At 49.0% G+C, this 25,041-nt stretch overlaps 1 protein-coding gene across 4 annotated transcripts; it reads right to left on the bottom strand.

Moving 5' to 3' along the window:
- Positions 1 to 19: 19 nt before the first annotated feature.
- Positions 20 to 24,916, bottom strand: CDS2 (CDP-diacylglycerol synthase 2). 4 transcript variants are annotated; one of them, XR_013958527.1, is made up of 14 exons: positions 24,752 to 24,916; positions 13,495 to 13,637; positions 12,452 to 12,548; positions 11,963 to 12,060; positions 11,185 to 11,324; positions 10,743 to 10,801; positions 10,144 to 10,226; positions 9,220 to 9,307; positions 8,789 to 8,857; positions 7,710 to 7,862; positions 7,300 to 7,419; positions 6,582 to 6,685; positions 5,363 to 6,006; positions 20 to 36 (listed from the first exon to the last, which is right to left on the bottom strand). XR_013958527.1 is itself a non-coding variant. In XM_080634695.1 (13 exons), exons 1-13 carry the CDS (start codon positions 24,827 to 24,829, stop codon positions 5,877 to 5,879), a joined length of 1,362 nt encoding a protein of 453 aa, XP_080490821.1. In that variant the 5' UTR covers positions 24,830 to 24,916; the 3' UTR covers positions 1,541 to 5,876. The 4 variants fall into 4 exon arrangements, 1 of the variants encoding a protein (XP_080490821.1); XR_013958528.1 differs by lacking the exon at positions 20 to 36 and adding an exon at positions 1,541 to 1,899 and having other exon boundaries at positions 5,432 to 6,006; XR_013958529.1 differs by lacking the exon at positions 20 to 36 and adding an exon at positions 1,541 to 1,899.
- Positions 24,917 to 25,041: the final 125 nt, after the last annotated feature.

Consider the following 25,041-nt stretch of genomic DNA (forward strand, 5'->3'; position numbering starts at 1 on the left):
GTGTGAACAGGATGTCACGTGGCACTTTCCCCTACTCTAGAAAGAGAACAGTAAGTAGTTCAGCTCAAATTCATGCACTTCAGCTCCACCACAACAGCTCAGCCCAAAACCAACCCCTTCACAAACACCCAGAGGGCTCTTCCCCATGGATGCTTCCATCGGGCACCTGGTTGCTGCCTCCATCAGTGGGAAAGGACATCACAACACTGGGGTGTTTTCTTAGCAGTCGAGCCAGGCAGCTTGCTCCTGAACCAAATGCCCCAGGGGAACTTTAAAAGGGCAAATCTCAGCCCATAAGGATGGCTGTTTTACATCCCTCTTCTATCAGGGTCTCATGGAAGATGTGTCTGGACAGAGACCTGCTTGCACCAAGGCAGGCCTGGGTTGAGGTTTACTGAGGGTTCTGGGTCTGGAGCACAGCTCACACCAAGATTCCCACTGGGAATTTGTACTTTACAATGTTCGAGTTCATTACATTGGCACAGAATGGGGAAAACCAAGCAGGGATCTTCCAGACCAGGGTGCCCAGAGAAGCTGTGGCTGCCCCATCCCTGGCAGTGTTCAAGGCCAGGTTGGACACAGGGGCTTGGAGCAAGCTGCTCCAGTGGAAGTTGCCCCTACTCGTGGCAGGGGGTTGGAACTGGTCCTTTAAAGTCCCTTCACCCCAAACCATGCTATGAAGCTATGATTCAGCTGAAATGGAAGCAGCGATGCTGATAGCCTCTGGGGCTGGTGTGTCAGATGATGTGTGTGAGTCACTGCGAAGATTTAACACTAACAGATCTTTCAAGACCTTTCGGCATCTCATTGCTTCATAGCACGGTGCTGCTCAGCTTCCTACTTAACCTGCAGACTCCGCCTTGGGTTATGCGTAACAACATGAGAGTTGGGGCTCTAGAGCAATGCTGTAGAGAGAGGGCAGCCCATCTGGTTGTTGATGGAGGATTAAGTTATCTAAATATGTGGACCCAGTGTGACAGGAAGCAGAAAGAAGGCTACTGCTGGGTTGGGGTTGGCTTAGCTGATAAGTCAAAACCACTCAAAATAACACAAGATCTAAAATTAGTGCTGCTCTAACCACACACATCAGGAGAAACAGCTGAAATGAAGCTGCAACTGATGCTAGGTGGGACTCCAGCAGCTTTCCACATTCCCAATGAAAGCTTTAGGGTAAAATAGGCTCAGCTGCAGGAGGCAGCAGAGTCAACACCTCCCTCATCTTTGATCATTCTATGATCATCTCCGATCATAGAACGGCTTGGGTTGGAAAGGACCTTAAGAGCAACCAATTCCAACCTCCTGCCATGGGCAGGGACACCTTCCACTAGAGCAGCTTGCTCCCAGCCCCATCCAACCTGACCTGCGTGCTCAGCCCATCTCCAGCCTTCACATCTGCCTTTGCCACAAAGATCCCTAAGGAACAAGAGCTACAGCGCAAGGAATGGTGGAACCCGAGTTTAAAACAGACCCATCTGCTTCGCAGAACATGGACAAGAGGCTTTCAGCATCTCCCACACAGCACTGAATAAAACACTACAGCTAATGGAACTTATATTTATTTAACAGTAACACATAGTATATAAATAGGGTAAATACTTTAAAATATACAATATATCACATTTGGACATTCGGTCAAAGAAAGGCAACCCTACAGGTGTAGCTAAACCATGAATCAAAAGAACAGTGCACAGAGAAAGAAGCAGATGTAGAAACACATCAGGGCTGGAGAACAGGAGCACATCAAGATTACAGCAGTACAAATGCAGCTCTGGGGCTGGTTACAGAGGGCAGGAACCACAGGAGCTTTCATGCCATGCTCTTTGGGACACGATGCTCTCCCGTCCCCAGGAAGGTCCGGATGGGCCGTATGGATGCTCCCCACACAGCTTTGCCCTCCTCCTGTTATACAGAGCCGGTTAGAGGAGGCAGGGGAAGGAAGAGATGCCAAGATCCCATCACAACCATGCTCAGAGGGACTGGCTGCGCACATCAGAAACAGGACACAGCCCTTGGAACATAAGAAACTGGCATTTCACAACCTGCTGCCAAGCATTAGCTGATGCTATGGGATTTTCAGCTGCACAGGGTATCAACAATCCAATGCAACAGCTTGGGATCAGTGTCAGCAGACTTCTGAGCCCATCACCCTGAAGAATCTCTAACTAACACATGTTGATCAGTGGTGGACATGACCCTAAATGCAGGAACCAGGTGGAGATGTTCCACTGAGCCGTGCATCCTATCTGCAAACTCATCAGACTTGGAGAAGCAAATTCCCAACGGACCATGCCAAGTGCTCATCTTCACAGACCCAGCCAAGCAGGATCAAACCCGGTCTGACCTGTACTAAATCACCCACCAGCAAACCAGCATCATGTTTAGTCCCCTCACCAGGACAGCAGCTTCTCCCACCAGCAAGAACAGCTTTCTATCCCTTTGATCAAATACACTCATCCTTCCCTGTCTGCTACAACTGCTGGTGAAGAGGTGGTCTCCACACCACAAGCAACATTCACACCGTGGTGGCCTTCACATTGGCCAAATCCTGCTTTTCTCTTCCTTCCTTCCCAAGCACACACACTCTGGCTGGCACAGTACCTCCCCCTGTGCTGATTATTCCCTTCTCGCTGGGCACAAGCCGAAGGAGCTTCCCTGATGGTGGAGCCCACTGTGAACAAAAACCATGGTGCAAAGCTGAGCTGGAGCAACATCTGGGAGCATCCCTGCATCACCTCACCTGGACATCCCTGGTGTCAGCGTGGGCTCTCCCTCCAAACCTAATGCTTGTGAGAGCTGCAGCACGACCACGGTCCTGCAAGGCTTAATGTGTCTTGCTACAATGTCCCTTGGCATCACAATTAACTCCTTTAGGAGCAGTCAAAGCCAGTAACATCAACTTTTCATTTCTCCTAGACTTTCTAAGCCTAACTTGAGGTATCTACAGCAAACAGAAGTCACTTACAGGCTGGGCTGATGGGGAGAACCCACCAAATGCTGCTCCAGACAGCACTCTCGCTAATAGCTGAGCCGTGCTATCACATACACGCACACCAGTGGTGTAGAAGTGGGTTTGCCAGCCACAGCTCTCACCCCAACAGAGAACACGCTACAGAGCTCACCACTACTTCTCAGCATGCTGAGCTGTAGAGCTTGCAAATAATATTCACATCTCCCCTCTCCCTCCCTTCTTCCTTCACTTCTCAAATGGATGCACTGGTCCCACTCAGTTACAAACTTCAGAGCAGGATGCTAAACCCTTTCTATGTACCCTTCAGGATCAAACCAGGCTTGGAAGCCTCCCCTTTCACTGCACTGCTGGCAAGGAAGCAGGACTAAAGCTGCCACATGCAAACACTGCTGCAGCTCCTCTCTAGCCCTGGAAGCTGCTAAATGCAACTGCCTTGCCCTCCAGCGTCCACAGCCAGCACCGCACCCTTCAAAAGGCCCAAATGCTGCTTCACTCAAAAGCATGCAAGAAAGCTTTGTGTCAGGCTTTTGCCCCACTAATTACAGCTAAAGAGGTACCAAAGGCTGAAAGCAACATGAGCAGGGGACTGAAGAGCCATATGGAAAGACTTCTTAACATAAAGAGCATCTTTTGTAATACCTATCAACGCTACAGCTTCTGCAGACTGACTTAGGACCCAAGAGTGCACTTACAAGGGGGTTTGGCAGATGTTGGGGAATCCAGAAAAGCATCAGCTTGTCTGACCCCACAGGGCAAACTGCTTTCCAGGGACATTCCAAACCCACCTGGATGTGTTCCTGTGTAACCTGCTCTAGGTGGCTAAAGGGTTGGACTGGATGATCGCCAGAGGTCCCTTCCAACCCAAATGGTTCTGTGTAATACAGAGCAAGCATCCTCCCTGCACAAAGCGAGTTGGAAGCACCTTAATTCTCCCCTTCAATTCTCAAATTAGGGGATTAGACCTCTAAATCAACAGAAAATGGATCCCTGCCTAACTCAGGCTGGAAGAGAACAGTCTCCACAGCCAGAACAGGAAAGCCTCTATGTACTACCACTGGCATCAAACAGTCCTGAACTGGCTCCCCTGTAGCAGAAGCCAGAAGCCAGCAACTTTGCCAGCTGAAGATACTTTGTGGAAGCAGCCCCTTCTTCCTTGCAATCTGCTTTCACCCAAATACCTGCAGCACAAGGAGCACAAACTTCTGCCCTGTGGTTCCTGTTGAGGGAGATGAAGCAGAGCTGGGCACGCAGGAAGGAGGAATGTAAGAGAGACATCGGTATCTGGTCATGTATTTACACACGTGTGCTCTCTGGCTCACTCAGGGGAAAGGAAAGCAATGGCAGGATCAGAATATGGAGTATGAGCTACAAACTATGTCCAGGTGGCTTCTTTCCTGTCAATACTTAGCTAGCTTGCAGCGTGTGCATGTCTCTATATGCAGTGGGTGGCTGTGTGGAGGGTGGATGCCTGAAAACAGCAATGTACTTCTGTATTATCTTTCCCTGTCACTCATTCCCCAGGTTAAAATATGATCAAGTTTCTCTCTCCCATGCACAAACTATGGAAAGAAGTAAAATCAGAGTCGCCTCGTGTTTGGGATCATTGCAAAAGGGGGGAGGGGGGGATATTTTCATTATCTAATTACAAAAAAGAAGTTTTACAATCTTTAGGGCTCTCATTTTTAAATAATACAAAAGTATGACAAAATAAAGGAAAATACTTGGATAAAACTTCTACCTATTAAGTACAAACTACTCATGACAAGGTTTAGGAAGTGAAGCAGGACAGAAGCCTGCAGGTAAATGAACCCAGACTGAAATGTGACACAGACCGTGATCAACTCAGCAGCACGACATCTAGAACTCAAGTAACAAACAAGTGATAGACATGATCCCTGAAAGGAAACCAAAATACCCAACTGAGAGCTCCAACCAGCAACTGCAGGAGAAGGAACAGTCGGAAACTGCTCCCCAGGTTAATCTCCCAGTGTGGGGTTTCCAACCATCAAAGTGTGGTTCAGTGTTGCTTATAGGTTATTTGATGGGGGGAAATGAACCAAGTTATTTAAAGGGTTGTTCCTGCTTTACTTAGCAGGAATTACTCAATGGAACTTTGATGTTCTTTCAAACCTTATTTACTCCATTCAGTACTGAAGCAACTGGAACCTCCCACATTCCCACAAGCAACTACCAGGTTCTTGACTCTTTTTCCTCAGTCTTTCTGGTTTAATTGGTTATAAAACTCTTATTTGCCAAACTATCAGGCAGAAGGGGGGGAATGTGAGAGGCACTGCAAGAAACAGCAAATGAACACAGATGCAAGTGCCTGGCTGGGCAGAGGAAACACAGCTGGATTAGAACAAGATCCTCTTCCAACGAAGGAAGCCTGCTCACCATGCAGGCTGCAGGAGTCTGCATGCAAGCAGGACCATGGCTGTCTGGGAAGATGAACACCGCACTCACAGTTCCCACTGGAGAAAGGATGATCCCAGAGTTGCCATCGTGACCACAGCCTGGCCCGACAGGAGCTGCATGGCTTCACCTTCCTGCTGCCTCCCACACGTACGGCCAACGCTGGTGTATTCCCTGCAGAAACACACTCAGAGGAGAAGTTCAGCTCTGCCCACAGGCAGCGAGGTTAAGACCAGCCCCCAAGGACAGCCGTACCCTCCTACTTCACACAACAGTCCTTCCGAGCTCCTCTTCAGCTACAAACCCAAGATTTGCTCATTTGAACCAAAGCTATAGAAATTTATTATTAAAAAAAACCACCCAAAATGCAAACATTTAACAAGAAAGGAAGTAAAGTTACAGTGAAATGAGGCCTTGTTATTGTCTGAAATCAGGCGAGCCGGGAATTTCCTCGAGGAGGTGGGTTTGTTTTCAGTCCTGTTCCAATCACCACTGTCTATGCATCCTCCAAGCTACCTAATATCCCCTTGTCAACAAGGTGTGCTTTGAGTGTGTTGAAGATGTGGAGCTGCTGGTCTGGCCGCAAGGTTAAGAACTGCTGGATCAGTTTGCTTGGGTTGGGACCTCTGAAACACAAAAGCATCAGCAGCAGTGAGTCACATCGCTAAATCTCCATGATCTCTGTTCCTCCCCCAGGTCTACCCAAGGAACTTAACTCCATTTCAGATGTGGAAATGGCTTCAGAAAGCACAGGATGATGAACTGTAACAAAAAACTCAACCCCAAACCCAATCTGCTCCAAGAGCATTGTCCACTGTGGAAGGGGCCTATAAGAAAGATGGGGAGAGACTTTTTAGCAGGGCCTGTTGCAATAGCACAAGGGATAAAGGTTTTAAACCAAAAGAGGGAGATTCAGGCTGGATGTGAGGAAGAAATTCTTTACAATGAGGGTGGGAAAACACTGGCACAGGCTGCTCAGAGAGGCGGTGGATGCCCCATCCCTGGAGGCATTCAAGGCCAGGCTGGATGTGGTTTCTGAAACAGATGAAGATGTCCCTGTTCATTGCAGGGGGTTGGAACTGGATGAGCTCTGAGGGTCCCTTCCAGCCCAAACGGTTCTGTGATTCTATGATTCTAACTACAAGCCTGTACACCTCGTACGTTTGAGAGCCCCCAGACTTCCCCACAAAGCAGTAAATACCTAATGAAGCTCGCGATGTACACGTTAACAAAGGTTGCCATCAGGTACTGACAGTCAAAGCGGTCCATGATACCTCCATGCCCTGGGATTGTGTTGGCAAAGTCCTGTGCAAAGCAGAAGGGATTGCATTCAGCAGTTTTAAACACCCTGCACTTGCATTAGTACCTCTATGTGTGACACACACCCCTGCAGTAATTCTTTCCAGAAGGCAAAAGCCAGATTAAGAAGATATTTTGTTTAATGTCCCCCTGGTTTTAAAAGTCACTCCTTTAGGAAGACCACCAGTGCCCGAGGGACATCAAGGCTTAACTCAGATCTGTCACTCAAAGGCCAAGGAAGGCAAATGGTTATCTCTTGCAACCCCATCTTGCCTTTTCAAGGCATCTTAACGGAACGTAGACTGTTTAGACATAAAGCCAGGGTGCAAGACATCAAGGGAAGCCTCAGATTGCAAAATTTCCTGACTGGCTCTTTCTTCCTCTAGCTCAAGATCTGCACAAAAGCAGCACTTCAAATACCAGCTGAAATGTTAAGGTCTCTCCCCATTCAGTTAAAACCCCTAGATCCTGCTCCAGCATTTTACCTGTGACCCAACAAACCTCCCATCCCTTCCCAAAGCGCCCAGCCTGCCACTCCTCAGAGCACAGGGACAATTTCGAGTGATAGCAACCATTTAGCCTTTCCTTTCTAGAATGGAAAGGACCTTCACCATCCTCACCTTGATTTTGAAGGCCCTCTTAAATCCACTTGCAAAGAAGCCTCCAAATGGCCCGATGAGGGAGGCAAAAGTAGACAGCGCGATGCTGTGGATTTGGAAGGGGTACATCCGGACTGTCTTCTGCAGAAAGAACATCATGTCAGAGAGGGCTTTTCAATCAGAATAGCATTTACCTCTCTTTCTCTGTTCTCCAGGCTTTAGGTCAGCTGGGTTTCAAGTAGTTTAATGTCCCACCAGACTTTGGATGGTTTCTTTGGGCCATCAGCCAACACAGAGCACCACTAAAAGCTCCCTTTTTTACCACCATCCCTCGTCATGTCCCTTCGAAGACCATCAAAATAACGCCCTGGTCTCTTTCCTTAGTATTCCTATCCCAATATATAAGATCCAATAAGCAAAGAGAGTCCTACCCAGCCCACCACGGACTGCAGCACCACGGGAATATTGTACTCCTGTAGCTGGAACAACTCAGATGGCTCACAGTCCACTGTGAAGCTGTTGGTGTCATTGTTGAACTCCACAGGGCAGGTGAAGCACCGGTACCCAGACATCACGTAGGACAGCTTTCAGGAGACAGGAAAAGAGACACAGCAAGAGAAAACAGGATTAGTATTTACCTGAGCAATGTGGCAGAGCTGATCTCAACTGAAAAATTGGCAAACAATGATAAGACAAGGGGTAATGGGTACAAACTGGAACACAAGAGGTTCCACTTAAACTTGAGAAGAAACTTCTTCTCAGTGAGGGTGACAGAACATTGGAACAGGCTGCCCAGGGGGGTTGTGGAGTCTCCTTCTCTGGAGACATTCAAAACCCGCCTGGACACATTCCTGTGTAACCTCATCTAGGTGTTCCTGCTCTGGCAGGGGGATTGGACTAGATGATCTTTTGAGGTCCCTTTCAATCTCTAACATACTGTGATACTGTGATACTGTGAAAAGGCCACTCAAGGGGACAAGGCAAGGAGGGAGCCACGCTCCCAGCTTCAGTAAGGAGATTACTCTCCTGAGAAGCACTAATTAGCTAAAGGCAGAGTGAGCATTTCCATTTAGTAAGTGCATCTGCTCAACAAGCAGTGCTCAGAGCCCCATAAGGACAGGCTGAGACAGGAAACCCTGGGCTGAGAGGACAGAACCAAGCAGAAAAAGAAATCATCATAAATCCAGATAAGAATATTCCGAGTGCTGAATTCCCTACGCAGGCCTTGAAATGATGCACAGCATCCATCCGACAGCAGCAGAGAGAAAATGTCACAGATGATTATTGTAATGAACGTGTCACAGGGTCTAAAACGGACTAAAAACCTCCTGCAGTGCTGTTCCATCTGCAGTATCCACGCAAGGCCATGGGCAGTTCAAATCCTGGTCAGTCAGGGAAATGGGAGATCTGTGGCAAGAGCCTGGAGCGCTTAAAGCTGGGCTGCAGTTTTTAGACAGGACACCTATGAAGGGAAGGGAACCATGAAAGAAGCTCCATGGTTGCTACTTACCAGCAACCCAAATAAAACAGTGGCAAAGAATCCTCCAATAAACCCCTCCCAGGTCTTCTTTGGGGAGAGCTGCAGAGAAAGGGAAGGGGGAATTACAGACCATACATCTCCACACACCTCTGGAGCCCTTCCTCCCCTGGGAATTGCTGAAGCAATACAAATCAGTGCCACCAACCAACAAGTCTGGTCACAAGCTGACACTGACATCTTGGTCTGATATGGTTCATTCATTCCCGGTTGGATTTGATGCCCTTAAAGGTCTTTTCCCACCTCCATGATTCTATGATTTAACTTTACAGCCTCAAAGACCAAGTTTAGTTTGGAGGTTTGCTTCAGACCCACAAGCAGACACAAAACTGGAGATGAGGGACCACAGGGCTAAGACCCAAAGAAGCCAGAAAGGGTGTTTTGTCCCCCAAAATGTTCCAAACCTTGATGAGTGGCGTGCGGCCAAAGAAGAAGCCAAACATGTATGCCATGATGTCATTGCAGATCACACAGGAAATTGGGACAATGAACCTGGATGGGAGAAGAATCAAGCCATTGGGAAGTGCCAAGATAAAACTCCAAGACTCAAATAAGCTCCATAAGATGCTTTGCAGTGCCATCACACCAGCACCTCCTGCTCCAATGCAATGTGAGGAGCAGCCACATAAAGCTCCTGGGGAATCTGGGGGGTTGCTCTAGTGCTCTAGACTAAAAAGCAGGTTGAGAACCCCAAATGGCCTGGTTTAAGCCCATTTTCTTTTCCGCACATGACATGCTGTTAGACACTCACCCTGTTAGATTCCCTCACCCCTGGAGGGTGCATTTTAGCTGTAAGCAGGCAGCTCCCAAAGTCTCCTGGGCTGGTTGTGACACACAGAGGAATGTGCAGTCTGAAAGTGGCCAAAACCAGTTCCTGGCCCTGCTGGGTTTGGTAATCCCACCAAAGGGGCTTCCCTCCCCACAGCGGCTGGAGTAAGGTAGCAGGTTGCCATCTTCCTTTCACAGTGCTTCTTTAACACGGTACTGCCAGCACTGCCCCAAATCAAGTGCTGAGCAACACTTGTCCATCATTTGCTAGATGTGGCTATCAAAAGGAAGCATCTACAAAGGCCTGACGCTGTCTGAAAGGTCCCTGCACCCCCCAGCAATGTCCAGATGCTTCTTTACAACAACTCTTTGAACTGCTCAAGTAGCACAAAGCAAGTCCTTTGCTGCTGAGGTCTCAGTTTCTCTATTCTGAACAGGTCAGGTCCTCACATGAAGCACCTTCTCCTTGGCCATTTGTTTTTGTAGAAAAACAGTTTGACCTCAAAACGTGGTCAGTGTTCTGCAGAAAACAAAGCCATTCAGAACACACAGCAACTCACCATATCATCCCTTCAAACAGGTTGTGGATGATGAGGTGCGACTGGGTAACGACGATTAGCAACGTCACATGGGTCCATCCAAACTGGAAGAGAAGACAGCAAGCACTAGACACTGCCGTACACATCACTGGCAGTGATGCTCTAGCAATCAGATGCTACACCTCAGAGAACAGCTCATGCAGACGTGCAGTTCTAGCATGCACCTTCACCACGACAAACACCCAGGGTCATCAGAGCTGGCAACAGTCACCAGCAGTACTTTATAGGCATGCTCTTTACCTTAAGCCCAGAGGTGACTTTCACTGGGAAGACTTCTGCTGGACCAAAGGCTCTCTAGCCCACCCCCATCCCACACATCTCAGCCTCCTGACAATAGAAGAAGAGACTGATAGATATCCAAGCCATATCCCTGTGTGCTGAATAAACTGGAAAGCAACCAGCTTCCTAAAACTACCCTCTGCTCACAGTAACTTTTCTTCCAGGCAGCATTTCAATGCACAACCAGCACACACCTAGGCCTCCACAGAGCATTTTCAAGCAGCCTACATTATTCCTTCTGCCTCCAAGTGGGGGCAGCCAGGCCCTGCATTTAACCTTACCATGTAGAACTGGAGGCGATAATGTTTCTTCACCAGACTCAAAACAAACATGCAAAAACCTGGTGAGAGACAGAAGGACAGTAAATGGTGGGAATGCATCTTCAACAGCAAGAAATACTATTTTACTATGACACAGCTCCTTAAGGAGCAGCAACGGGGAGTGGGAAGACAAACTACTTTGGAAGTCACAAAATACCACTGCCTATAAGTAATACTTGGACAAGTAACAACCAAGCCTGGCTGATCCATATGGAGTTTCCTTATACAGAACCTCATGTAAGAGATACTGCAACGATGCACCCAAGTTACAGCATCACTGAAGAGCAGAGATCACTTGCTATGGATACTGCATTGCAACACAATGCTTTGGACAAGGGTAACTCAAGGAGGTTTCTCCCCTCCAGCCCAGCCAAGATGAACCAACAGAAAACGTGGTCTCTACCTGTTAAGTAGAGGGTGAAAGAAATGAAGCGGTGGTATTTGCTGAGGATTCGCAGGGGCTCCTCCCTCTGAACCAGCGTGAAGAAATAATCTGTCACAGTCTCGCCATAGAAAAAGTAGTTTACACAGAGCAGGAAGTACCTGGGAAGGATGCAGACCCTCGTTAGCAGAACCCCAAAAGGCTTCTGGAGAGACACAGTGACTGATCCCCAAGGTCTTTCTTTCTATTGCTCTGGCCCACTGCAAACAGTGTTTGCTTCAAGTGACAGCAGAACTCGATTTCCTGCAGCCAGGAAATGTCACCTTCATTTGAATTAGTGGCTGCAGCACCCAGTTCCGCTTTGCTATGGATCACACATGGATGAGACTTGGAATTGGCCTCCTGATGCACAAAGACTTTCTGCCTTTAGGTGGCACTCCTCAACAGGCCTCTGCAGCTTGCGCAGCCCCAAAGCACCGCTCCTGTCCTCTGCCCAGTCCTAGTGTTCACCTGAAAACTCCCATCTCACTTGAGCACCCAAGTCCATCTCCAAAGGATGATGCTGCCAATGCTGGTCCTTGCACAGATCATGGGATTCAAATCTCTGGACAACCTTCATCCAGACAGGCTTTTTCAAGATACTGATTTATCAAGACTTACGGGGGCTTTTCTTTGACAAGACCTGCTACCAGATGATCCTGGTCAGCACAGAGCAATCCCAGGGTCTCTGGTTTGGAGGCAGCCAGAAAACCTGTGAGGAGATGAAGCATTACTGCTGCACACAAGCCCCCTTACTCACCAGCTGAGCGTCCTGAACCAGGGCAGGTCATACGAGTGGTACACGTTATAGCCAATAGTGATAATCTCATGGAAACACTTGATCTGGACACACATCACCTGCACAAAAGACATGCAGAAGCTCTCGTACACGTTGGTTAAACATCTCTTTCCTCAGGGAGATAAAAGCCATGTATGTGTACAGCAAAAGGGACTTTAGCAGTTGCTACCAGTCTGGCAGAGCCTCTTAATCCAACATGGCAAGCTGCCCATATTGCTTTTCCCTTCCCTTTCCCCTGCAGGAGGTTCCTAACAGCTCCTGGTATTAGTTTCAGTTGTAACCAAATGCTGCCCATCAGGGCAGGCAGTCCCCGATTCCTTCCAGGTTTCCTCCATGGAGGCAATCCAGCAAGTGGACAAAGGACCTCTACAATATTCAGCTCTGAGCTGCCCACCCCAGCAACCTTCCCCCTGACCACTGTGAACGTCAGGATCTCTCTGAAGCACTTACTATTGTCATTAAGACCATGGGTCCCAAGTAGATGATGATGAAGAAGAAGGTAATCATTGCCAGCGTGAGGATGCCTCTTACCCACCAGTTCTTCCATCTAAGCCACAGAGAAGGAAAGACGTTAGAGAAAGTCAAACCAAAGCAAGGAAGCAGGACAGCACTTCTGCTCTCTGCGTATCACAGGAAGGAAACTGAGCCCTAGAAACCCCAAGTTTCCTTTCAGTGCTGCAGAGGCCTTGATCCACTGAAGGCCTGCTTGCAGCAGCTGCAAGGCTGCAGTACAACTCGGCCTTCCCCTCACTACATGCAGGGGCAGAGCATCTCCCAGGGCGCTGAAATGGGACAGAAGAACATCTGTTCCTGATCTGCTACAGGCTTCACACACCTTGGACAAGCTGCATGATAAGTTGAAATAAAATGGGGACCATTACCCATCTCTACACCCCTTTTCAAGAGCAGACACGTGCCCTGGCGTGTTGTACCCTCGCTGCTGTCCAGGAGACCATAAAATCACAGCATCATGGAATGGTTTGGGTTGAAGGGACCTTAAAACTCCAGTTCCAACCCCTGCCATGAGCAGGGACACCTTCCACTGGAGCAGCTTGCTCCAAGCCCCTGTGTCCAACCTGGCCTTGAACACTGCTAGGGATGGGGCAGCCACAGCTTCTCTGGGCACCCTGTTCCTATGTCTCACCATCCTGCCTCAAGTCTCTCCCATCCCTACAGCACATCCAGGAGAGACACATTCTCCCATGATAGAAATAAGATGTTTTCCTCCCCAAAGCAGCCAGTAAAGAATATTCCCAGTTTCTTCTTGGGACAGCACCCCTGAGAACTCTGCTTTTCCAAGCACTGTCACCATCATCTTCTGTTTCCTGTGGCTCAGAGGCACCTTCCTGCATACCAGGGAGGCAAACACAGCACTTCTGAGAGCAGCTTCTTCAGCTTCCAGCAGCCACCACCACGCTGCTGGGGCTAGGACAGCCCCAGGGACCATGCAGGCACCCTGGCAGCAGAGGGAGATGATGCTCAGTGAGTGGTACCTTGAGGACAGGTTGGAGAGGGCTCTGTTGAGGACCTCTGGAGTGTCATCCGATGTCGGCACCGAGGGGGATCCTCCAAACTCAGATTTGCTTTCACTGTCTGATGCTGTCTCTCCATCCAGCTTGTTCTCAGACTCGGACTCCTGCAAGTTAAAGAGAGACAAAGAGCTTCAGTAGGCACACTCTAAAGGAACTTAGACCAGCCCATTGGATGCGACACCACCACTCTGCTTCTGCACGAATGAGGAAAAGCAAATATTCCAGGTATTACACAGGGTTATACCCATGAGAAACAACGTCAAGTTGTTTAGGTTACAGACACGATGAGGTTTTACTCTCCATCAATCTCAGGAGCAACCAGAGAAAAGGATTTGCTCCCTCTGAACAGGCACAGATCCCTCACAGCCCATGAACAAGTATCTCCAAGTGCTTAAGGGACACAGGCTTGTTAGCAGGAATTCTTACAAGGTCCCCAGTCCCCAGGCAGATCTCCAAGTATGCAACCCTGCCCAAATTAGAAAGAAAGGCCTCCAAGCAGACAGGCTCAAGGCTGACTTCACACGCAGACACTAAAAATACCACCAAGCCCATCCTCAAAGAGCTGGAGAGGAAGAGCATGGCTTATCACCCGCACCCAACCATCCCCTCTGGCCACGGAAGAGATCTGATGTATTGGAAAGAAACATCCGTGCCTTCCCCACCGCTTGTACTGCTCCAGCACTGAGCTCAGAGCAGAGGCCGTAGTTAGGAGGTCAATAAATACACGCAAGGCAGGAGGTTACAGAAGGATTACAAGCGACCTCCTGGCTCCCAGGCAGCCCCATGCCCCCTCTCCAGTGGCGGTTCTGCATCCAGTTCGGCTCCTAAATACAGGATGAATCCAAGCATCCCCATTTCCCCCTCATTTCAGTGGCAGAGCTTCACCGTGCTCCTCAGCCCTTGCAGCAGGGAAGGAAAACGCTGCTCCCGGGGGAAGCGCTTGTGCATCAGGAGCTGGCCTCGGCCCATGGGCTATTTTAGAACTCCCGGAAAGGAGAGCATGTTAGCAGGAAAAACAAGGAGGGAGCCAAGCTGGGAGCTCTGCACACAGACTTCATCCCTTTGGGCTCACAGGCAGTGCTGCCCTGTGCTTGGAAATAGGGACCAAACCAAGCAGCCACCGGGGCTGGTTTGGTGCGCCCAAGTTGCAGCTCCCTACAGCAGTAACAGTTGAGTAGCTCCTTTATTTAAGGCAGGACAAGAGAATTGCTTCCCAATCTGTAACACATCAATGGCTGCAGGCCAGGTTCTTAAAACAGACCAGTTAGACACTGTCAGGTGGGGGCAGCTAAAAATACAATGGTCATGTCAGAAATGACTTGCGGGGATGGGCAAAGCAGCGGCCACCGCACCAGTCACATCCTGTGCTACCTCCTCCCACCGTGCCCCACACTCGCTATTTCCATTCCCGTCGCTGGGAAGGAAGAGGAAAGCAAAACTAAAGAGCTCTGCCAGCCCCTTGTGTGGGTTTGGAGAGCTGGCAAAGCAAGGCAGCTTGGCTTTGCTTTAGCTGGGTTTTAACTGACCTCAAAGAGATTTAGTGCCATTTAGCTGGGAGCACAAGGATCAAATCCATAAGGCAGCAAGCAAAAAAGATGGAAATCATGGAATGGTTTGTGTTGGAAGGGACTCTAAAGCTCTTCCACTTCCAAACCCTGCTACAGCCAGGGACACCTTCCACTAGAGCAGCTTGCTCCAAGCCCCTGTGTCTAACCTGGCCTTGAACACTGCCAGGGACTCCCTGAAGATCATGAGTTTGGCATCCTATAGCACAGCACAGGGGCCCTGCTCTGCAGCAGGTTTGGGGAAATCAGAGCACTGTATTAGCTTCTCATTGCAATGCTTCCTCCAAGAAAAGGATTCCCTGCAGAATTCCCCTGTGGGCAACCCAAGTAACAGCAAAAGCTTCAGGTCCAGGCTGCTCAAACTCAGTTTCTCCTCTGGTCTTCTAGATTATGGTTAAGAAATGGGGCTTTTCTTCTCTTGTTGCAGATGTCTAAAGAAGAAAACTTCATGTGACTGCTTCAAATCAAATGGACAAGGAAGTGCCTGGGTACTTAGGGCAGTCATCATCACCTGTATAGGCTAAAACCCCAAACCTTAAGCAGGTCTCTAATGCAGTCCAAGTATCCATTATTTCATGCACAATTCCCAGGCTTAAAAGGACTTTTATACCCTGGATAAAAGGCCTAAGCATTGAAACAAGGAAGCGGATCCGAGGCAGCATCCCTGCATTTTATTCCCCAGAGCACTCACATTGCAAGGCAAAGTGCAAATCATTCCTTGCCTATAGCCCAGAGGATCAGGAGTTTCACAAAGTGCTCAGAGGCTAAAAGAAGGGGAAAGAGCACTGATGCCTTCTTGGCCAAGAAGATGAAGAATGAAAGCAACCACACAGCTCAAGAGGCAGAGGAATCTGATGTTGCAACCAAGCTAATCTAACAGTTGCCACAGCCCAGCTGATGGTTTCTTCCACTCATTGCAAGGCACCGATGTTGCAGTGAAATTCCTGTGAATCACATCATCAACTCCCTGATCCACTGATTTCAGTGCGACACTGAAGTGCTTTCGTCTCCAAGAGCAGGAGCAAAGCCTCCCTGGATGGGTTCAACAGCGCACGCATCCCACTGCTCTCCTCATCCCACTTCCTCCTCAGTGGTGTCATGCAAGAGACACTCAATCCTCACAGCTCCAAACATCACCAGTTATTTCAGAGAGTACAAAGACAAAGATCAAGAGGTGTGTCAAGATAAAGGGATGCTGCTAGGGGTCAATATTGAGTGTAGGACTCATTCCTTCATCTCTTGCTTAATTTAAGCCTGATGGGAGGTGGAAGAAAACATCTTCCCTGCTGGAAGAAATCACCCAAGCGAGTGCTAATGCGTGTTTGAACATCTTCACTTTGAAAACAACTGAGCTTTGTCAGGGTTCAGCTCTTCTCCCTGCTTAGCTCTCTGTCTGAAATGGAGTGTTAAGATTATATAGGACATTGTGCCAGATATAGGCTATGGAAGGGACTCAGTAATCAACACTATTTTTATACCTTTTATGCAGATTGCAACCAGCAGCCTACAAATCACCAGTTGAAGCAGCTGAGCAGGATGCTAAATAACTTGTTTAAGCCTCAGCATGATGCGCCCTGGTTTAGGCTACTTAATCCAGCTGTGGCATTGCCTTAATAACACCCTCGACACTGCACGTTTCCACTGCTGCCTCACTAGTCCTCCACCCAAGCCAGATAGATCCCCATCCCAAAGGATAATCATCAGAGCCATGCTCTGTGCAAAGCAGCTTGCAGCAGCAAGCAGGCACAGGGAGAGATGCTTGCCAAGGGCTATCACTGCTGAGTATTTAAGCTCATTCCAGAGTCAGTGCTTCCGCAAAGAGCAGGTCTGGGCTCTGTTAAACCATAGACTGCAAACAGAAGGTTGCACAAGGCCAGTACAAGCAGCATTTCAGAGAAGCTGGGTCTAAGAGACGGGGTTCTCTCACCAGTTCTGCTCCTCCCCTAACAAACACCGGGTTTCTGATGCTGCTTCTGTGCATGTTCTCTTACTACACCTCTCCCACACCAATTTTTCCTGTTAGTTCAGTCATCGCTATTTCCTCTGCCTTGCTCCTCCCAGGCAGAAGCAGGGCAGAGCACTCACTGCAAACGTGGATGGTAGAAATCTGTGTGCATGAGGCAGAGCTGGGAAACAATGAAAACCCCTTAGTAAGAGCAAATCAATCTTTCCCTCCAGTTACCTTGGAATCTGGCTTTACTTTTCCATTTCTTTTACAGGGGAAGCTTTAAATGCATATAAACACAATCAGATGCAGTGCCTTTTACTGGCTTTTGTTACCAACGTGGAGTTATTAAAGTGAAGGGCTCTTTCTTGGGCAAATTTGCTTGTCCAGCATCATAAGCAAGCCCAGAGCTCCTTCTTTAATTTATCATCTCATTATTGAAGGCTTCCTACGCAGACTGGTTTGGGTTGGAAAGGACCTTAAAGCTCATCCAGTTCCAACCCCTGCCACAGGCAGGGACACCTTCCACTGGAGCAGCTTGCTCCAAGCCCCTGTGTCCAGCCTGGCCTTGAACACTGCCAGGGATGGGGCAGCCACAGCTTCTCTGGGCACCCTGGGCCAGCGCCTCAGCACCCTCACAGGGAAGAGCTTCTGCCTTATCTCCAACCTAAAGAATCAGGTAACAGAGGGATAAAATCAAAGTAGCAATGTCCATTTTATCACAACTCATTCGTTTTTACACAAGCCATGATGAGAAGAAAGAGTAAAACCCACCAATGTCTGTGAGGGCTCTTTCTCCCCTGAACCAGAACAGAGGGAATAAGCCAGATACCCACTTGCTTGTTGTACTTGTGAAACCAGTAGATCCAAGTAACATTTGCAAACAAGTATTTAATCACCCTAAAGAAAGATACACGGAGAAAGGAGCTGTCTTGGCTTGCTTGAAACCGAACTCCTGCAAGCATGCAGGAAGAAATCTGTGCTCACAGCTTAACTGGCACTCTCAGAGCCAAAGCTGTGAGCACACGGGGTTTTATACCCAAGTATCCATGACATGATCTCAGTTGCCATAGAAACAAGGCAGTAATCTCCCTGCCAAAAATGTTCAGCCCAATACAGAGATACAGTGAACTATTCGATGCTGGCACATGAAATTCATTCAAGAAATCCCTGTATTTGTGCACTTTTCTTGAAGCAGGCTGCTGTTTTAGTTAGACTTCCTGCCAGACTTGAACCAAAAGCTGTGATGGGAAATGTTAATACGCTGCTCAAGAGAGAAGGAGAGTTGTTTTCTTCAGGCAATAAACCTGACAGCTAGAACAACAGGCACCATTTGCACTAAAGCCTCTGCTATTCTCACCCCTGAGCACATTTGCAGGATCAAGGCCAGTCTAATTAGTTTAATGGATACAAACCCAGTGGCCTCACTTATGAAGATGTCCATGTTTTGCAGAAGTGGTTTTAATTCCTACAGCTGGAAAACTGTCTGCTCCACTCCCATCTCCCCTTCTTCAGTGCTTTACTGACACGGCACCTTCCTATCTCCAACAGCTTCATGCCACAGGCAAACCCACCCCAGACAGAGCCACCAAGGTGACACCAAGGCAAAAACTCATCCTGTTATAAGATATCCTAATTATAAGGTATTCTCTTTTGGTTCAGAAGCTCTAAAGGGTGAAAGACAGAAAACTCCCGTTGCCATCCCATGTTCCCAAAGCCACCTGCTTTGTTTTGATCACAACCAAGCTCAGCTCAGCAGTGGGATGTGATGGGAGGAATGCAGGGGTTGCATGGAGCACAACAGCCTGATAAAAGAGCCTGATCTCAGTGTCAGCAAATATGAGTCATGTGAAGTCATATATCCCTGACTCACTCAGTGCAAGTTAACCCTCAACACAGCACCCACTCTGGGATCCATTCATATCCAGGGAATCAAGCAGGTAAACACACCAGGCTCCAAGTCCTTTCAAGAAGCTATTTTTGGTCTCTTTTGTATACAACAGGTTGCTGGTTCTGGCACTCCCCCAGCATTTCCTACTGCTAAGAAAGGAACCTGCCTCCCCCTCCGGAGCACATGAGGGAGATGTTTTGGAGATAGGCTTCAGTGCTGGGCTCTCCTGGATCTGACTGGCATCCCTCTGCTACGCGGCATTTCCACACGGGCAGACTTTGTTGTCCCTGCAGAGGCAGAGAAAACACGTACAGAAACAAGGAAGTAAAGCTCTGAAGTACCTCTTGGAACTGGTGTCTGGAAGAGGCTGCCCCAGAGCTGTGGCTCTGCACAGACATTGTGATCTGCTGTGCTTTGGAAGAGCTGTGAGGAAGAAGAGGGAGAACAAACACCGCTCCGTGGCAGCGGGTGCATGATTCTCATTGGAACTTAGCAAGGAAAGGAGCCCTGTGGGACTTGGACCAGTATTAGCTATAACCCTGAGGAACCCAAATCAGTCTCCTGAAGTCACAGCTGCCATCCTAAACCTACAGGCTTGCTCTAAAGAGAAATCTATGAATCTTCATGCCCTTTATAACCCTGGCAAACATAAATCAGGGAAGACTCAAGTGAAGCACATCACCAGAAGGGGCACATGCTAACACAGACCACATGTGGGGGAAAACAAGAGAGCTATTGACAGGCACAGGAATAATTTTCTGCCAATGCAAAGAATATTGATGTCCTGGCAAATACAAAGTGGCAATATTCCTTTTCTTTCAGAAAGGAAATAGTGATTTGCTTGGAAAAACTGCATCTTCATGTAAACTCCCTTCCTAAGGAAGGTATTTCCAAGGCTGGTCTACCTCTGGTGCCAATCACTGCTCATTAAAAGCACGCAGGAGGATAAATTGGTTTTCTTACCACCTAATGTGTGGTATGTGCTTGACAGGCAGTGAAATCAGTCCTCAGCTTCCTCCCTGCTGGGAAGAGAAGTGCAAACATCTCATCACAGCTTCCCTCTTCTCAGCACCAAACATCCCTGCATGCCCAGGAATCACCCCCCGCACATCATTGCAAGCACAGGGCTTCAGAAGCACAAGCAGAGACACCATTCACATACAAAGCAGCTTGTCTGAGCACTGACACTGACCTCAACCTCCAACATGGGGGGGAAAGGCAGCACCAGTATCCATCAGGAGCTGTGGATGTGCCATGTCTCCCTCCAACACCCTGTGCTACACTGAGCTTACCATGTACAGCAACAAGACATGGTCAGGAGCGAGGACAGGCCACTGCAGCAATAGGGAACTTGGGAAGAAGCTTCCACATCCACTAAGACCCAGCAGGAACACTACAGAAAACAGGTCAGCAACATGCTGGAGGTAACAGCAACTTCCAGATACTGCCAAGAGAGACACTCTCTTGTGTAGCCCTCCTGCCCAGACAGAAATAAATCATCTGGTCATTAATAAGGACAGGAAACAAAAGCCAGCTTTGAACTATTCAAAGGGCTGAGTGATGGAAAAGCAATGTGTGCCTGAGGGGTTTAACCTAAGCATTGAGAGTCCCTGTCTCTATCATAGAATCCTACAGTGGTTTGGGAAGGGATCTTAAAGCTCATCCAGTTCCAACCCCCTGGAGAGAGGTCAAATCAGACACCATCCACAGGGAATAGCAAGCAGCCTGAAGCTCTTCCACCAGCTCCATGGCAGGCCAGAAGCTGCTGCAGGTACTGCATTTGCAAGCTGGTTGTAATGAGCTCCATTAGAAAGGCAATCAGCCCTGTTCCTCATTAGCACAATTAACAGTAACGGATAACAACGCACTCCTGTCGGCAGGCACTCTAAAGCTGAGCATCAAACAGCAAGGGAGGCCAAAATGCATTCTCTCATCAGAGCTGAGATTGCTAGCATCTACCCAGAATAAAGGCCAAGTGATGCTTGGTATCAAGCCTAAAATAACATTAAGGCCTATTAAAAAGAAATAAGCCTTTGGGGTGGGTCTGGAAGAGGTCTTGGACTTCTGCCTCTCTTATTGTGGATGAAGATGGAGTGAGGCATCACTGCAGTGGTTTAATTGGGTTTGGTCCTCACCTTGTTATCACAAACTCCCAACTACTTGGAGCTCTCCTGTGACCTGGGCAGTAACAGGACTTGCAATTGCCTAAACCTTCAGAGCTTCTGCACTGGTATTTCTCTACATCCTGAACACCAACATCAGAGCTGCTCCATCCACCAGGCAACTGTTCACATCTCCCTTCAGCCTCCCAAGCAGACCTGAGGGACCATTGTCAGCACCAGTGTTCAGACATCCAGCATTTACTCAGCTCAGCATCTTTAAAGCACTTCAGATCACTGGGGAAGTCTTGCAAAATGCCTGGAGGCACAAGGAATCAGGATGCTTGGCAGTCAGAGTCTTTCCCTGTTTTGTACCACACAATGCAAATGAAGCCAGATAAAAAGTCACATCCCCAATCCACTGCAAAACCAGGCTGGAAAGACCAGGAGTTCTCATCCTTCGGAAGTGAAGGAGTACTTCTTAACTGTGGAAACATTTCACCCTTACACACTTCACTCCTGTCTGAGACCCAGACAACTACTAGGGCAACCTCCTGGCAAAAGAAGGATGGAGAAGGAAAAAACCCTCTGTCCTCACTGCCAAACCACACAAAGTACAAACCACTACTGAGAAATGATACTGAAATCCCATTAAACCAGGAGAAGCATTCAGGAGCTCTGCATGCCCCAGGAAACAATTTTCTTCTGCCCTTTTCCTGTTCTCTTCGGAAACTAGAAGAGAAAATACGACTTAATGGGATGCACACAACACATTGACCTCTGCTTTTAGAGAGTGAGCCTACAAAGCAAAGGAAGGAGGTCTAGTGGAAGGCGTCCCTGTTAATGGCAGGAGGTTGGATCTGGATGAGCTTTAAGGTCCTTTCCAAGCCAAACCAGTCTCTGACGATTCTGTGACACAAAGACCAAGGGAGAAGGGAATAAGAAACTAGAACTTGCTTTGATCATCTAATCTCAGATATCCATAGACAAGCAGCAACAGTTAACAGCATCTAAATCCTCTGGGCTGAGGAAATGGGTATCAAGCACATATCTGGGCAAGTCTGCCTGGTTTTCTGCTGGGGGGGAATCAGAGGGAGTTCACTGCTCAGAGTAAACAGATGTTGCCTCGTTCCCTTTGAGACCAAGACTGGGTTGCACAACAGTTTGACCAGAAATCGATTTTAAAGTGCTCTGGCACAAGCGTCACGACTGAAGCAGCAGTTTTAGTTATAAGCCGAACATCAAAGCTGCAGCTTCACGCAAGGGTTAGAGGAGCAGAAAGAGAAACCAACCTCTCTCTTGCCATTATCACATCAGCACAGGGAACAAGTACAAAACACAGCTTTCCGGGCCTCATCTTAAAGCCAGCCTTGATGTTTACAGCTCATTTGAACGCCTTTATTGCACCCAGAGCTCTGTTCCACAGCCACCAGGGTTTCTGCAGGATACAATATGCTTTGCTCAACTATTTTCCTTGGCAAAGGGTCACTGCATGACCAAGCAGAAACAAGAATCTCCCCTCTGGACAGCAGCACCTGCAGGCAACACGCTGGGCAGGCAAAGCCCACCGAGCAATGCAATGTGCACAAGGAATTCTGCTTTATACTGATGTTATTCCCAAGCTCTGCCAGGCACTTCCAAAGCACTAAACACACAAAAGCATGGTCTCAGGGAAATAAAGAGAGATCTGCTGCTGGTGAGGGCTGCAAGCACAACGCTGCATTCCTACTGGAGATCACTGTTACCAGGTAAGCTCCCACAAGGCTTGATTGGAAGAGTTTGAGGGAATTCTCTGCCTCCCATAACTGCTTTCTATTGCTAAGAGCTGTCACGTTCAGCACCTGAAGAGGTGTTCTTCAGTGCTTGGAAACATCTTTGTCTCTTTCTCTTGCAATTCATTTGAGCTGCTTTAGGATGAGCAGGATGGAATTCATATTCATAAGGACACTTCAAGTCATTAATAAGGTACCACGAGAAGAGCCCTTCAGAAGGCTCTATATATACAAAAAGCCTATTTGCCTGGAAGTAACAAGATTGCACCCAAAATAGCAGCCCTCTGACCTTCTTCAGGAGCATCCCAAGTAGCTGAAGGGAGATGGAAGCGTGGCCAAGGGAATGTGCATCCCTGCTCAGCAGCCTCGGTCCTCCCAAGCTGCTGAGGGATCTCTTCCAACTCCCACAAAAGTTCTGGAATATGAAAGTCCCTGAAGGTTTCCTGCTGCAAAGGGAACTCCAACTGAGACAAACGCTCTTATCTAGAGGAGAACAGCTTTGTCCTGCCACAACAACAAAACAGGAGCCATCTTAGGGCTCTCTTCATGGTAAATCTGGGTGTTCGGCAGCTTCAGATAAGGTATGGAAAAGGCAGAACCTTCCGATCAACACCAAAGTGACCCATTCTCAACAGTGTCATCACTTTCTGTCCCAGCTCCCTCTCTAATCACATCACAACCATAAAGCTTCCTCACTTCTGAGTCTACAGCTCCGAGCAGGTATTAACCTGGCATTCAAAGCTCCATTAAACGTGACAATAACGTTCCAAAAGACAGCTCTGCCCGGTGATTTCATGCTTCTGACCCGCGTCCTTCTCACATTACCAGAGGAAACATCAATATGATGCTACTAAAGGCAAATAGACAAGTATAGCATCGCTCCCAAGGCGCATGCATTAAGCATCAATGTAGTGAAGAACCACTTTTCCCACCAGTTTCAGCTCTCTGTGACTCTGCCAAAACTATTTAAAGAGTGTTTCTTGCTGGCTTATTCCTGAGGGTCCTCTGCTGTTCGGTGAGGTGCAGGAATGAAGATGACAAGGGTGACAGCACTGCTCACATAGGGACTGCCAAGCTCAGAGTATCCAACCGGGCTTGGGTTTGGAACGGAGGAGATGTTATGGGAGAACAGAGGCAGGTTTTCATTTCCATAGCTCTTCTTTGGAGAAATGCAACCACAAAACCTTGTGAAGCTCCAGATGGAGCCTGTGCATCCCAAAGCCTCTCCTAAGGGGTTTAGTGACCCCCACTTAGAAAAAAGTCATAGAATTAACAAGGTTGGAAAAGAGCTTTAAGCTCATCCAGTCCAACCATTCCCAGCACTGCCAAGGCCACCACTAACCCATGGCACTGAGGGCCTTGGCTCCATGGTGTGTGAACACTTGCAGGGACGGTGACTGCAGCCCTGCCCTGAGCAGCCTCTTCCAATGCCTGAGCACCCTTTTGGGGCAGGAATTGTTCCTCAGCTCCATCTAAAGCTGCCCTGGTGCAGCTTGAGGCCGGTTCCTCTTGTCCCATCCCTTGTTCCTTGGGAGCAGAGCCCAGCCCCTCCTGGCTCCATCCTCCTGTCAGGCAGTTGTAGGGCGCCATCAGGTCCCCCCTGAGCCTTCTCCAGAATGAACCCCCCAGGTCCCTCAGCCCTCCCCATCACACTGTGCTAAAGGCCCTGCACCAGCTCCCCTGCCCTTCTCTGGACCCATAAGCGCAGTTAACACCCAGACCCCGTGCTCCCAGAGGCGGGATGCGGGGCCGGGCGCCCAGCCGCGGACAGACACCCCCTCTCAGGCTGTGGTTGGCTGTGCGGCTATCGCGGTGCAGGGTAAACCGAGAGACGGGTCCGGCAGGCGCAGTGAGAGAAGGCGACGGGTCCCCTCACACTCCGCAGGCCTCACAGCCCGCCCGCCGCAGGCCCCCCCCACCGCTCCCCGCCGGTGCCCGCAGCCCACCTTGTCCTCACTGTCCCGCGCCGCTCCGGGCTCCCGGCCGTGCCGCTGCCGCAGGTAGCTCATCCCGTCCCCGCTCATCCTGACCCCGGCCCGGCCTGGCCCGACCCCGCTCCGCTCCGGTGCGTCCCTCGCAACTGCCGGGAGGGGCGGGAGAGGCCGCGGAGCTGTTCCCGGCGCAGACCAATCAGAGGCGCTAAATAGCCTCGGGGGCGGGGTTAAGCCTCATTTTAGCCCCGCCCAGCTGTACCCGGATGTGCATCCGCGGCGCCATGATGGGTGGTGCGAGTGCG

Source organism: Psittacula echo (genome assembly GCF_963264785.1).
Source record: "Psittacula echo genome assembly, chromosome: 25".
Taxonomy (NCBI): domain Eukaryota; kingdom Metazoa; phylum Chordata; class Aves; order Psittaciformes; family Psittacidae; genus Psittacula; species Psittacula echo.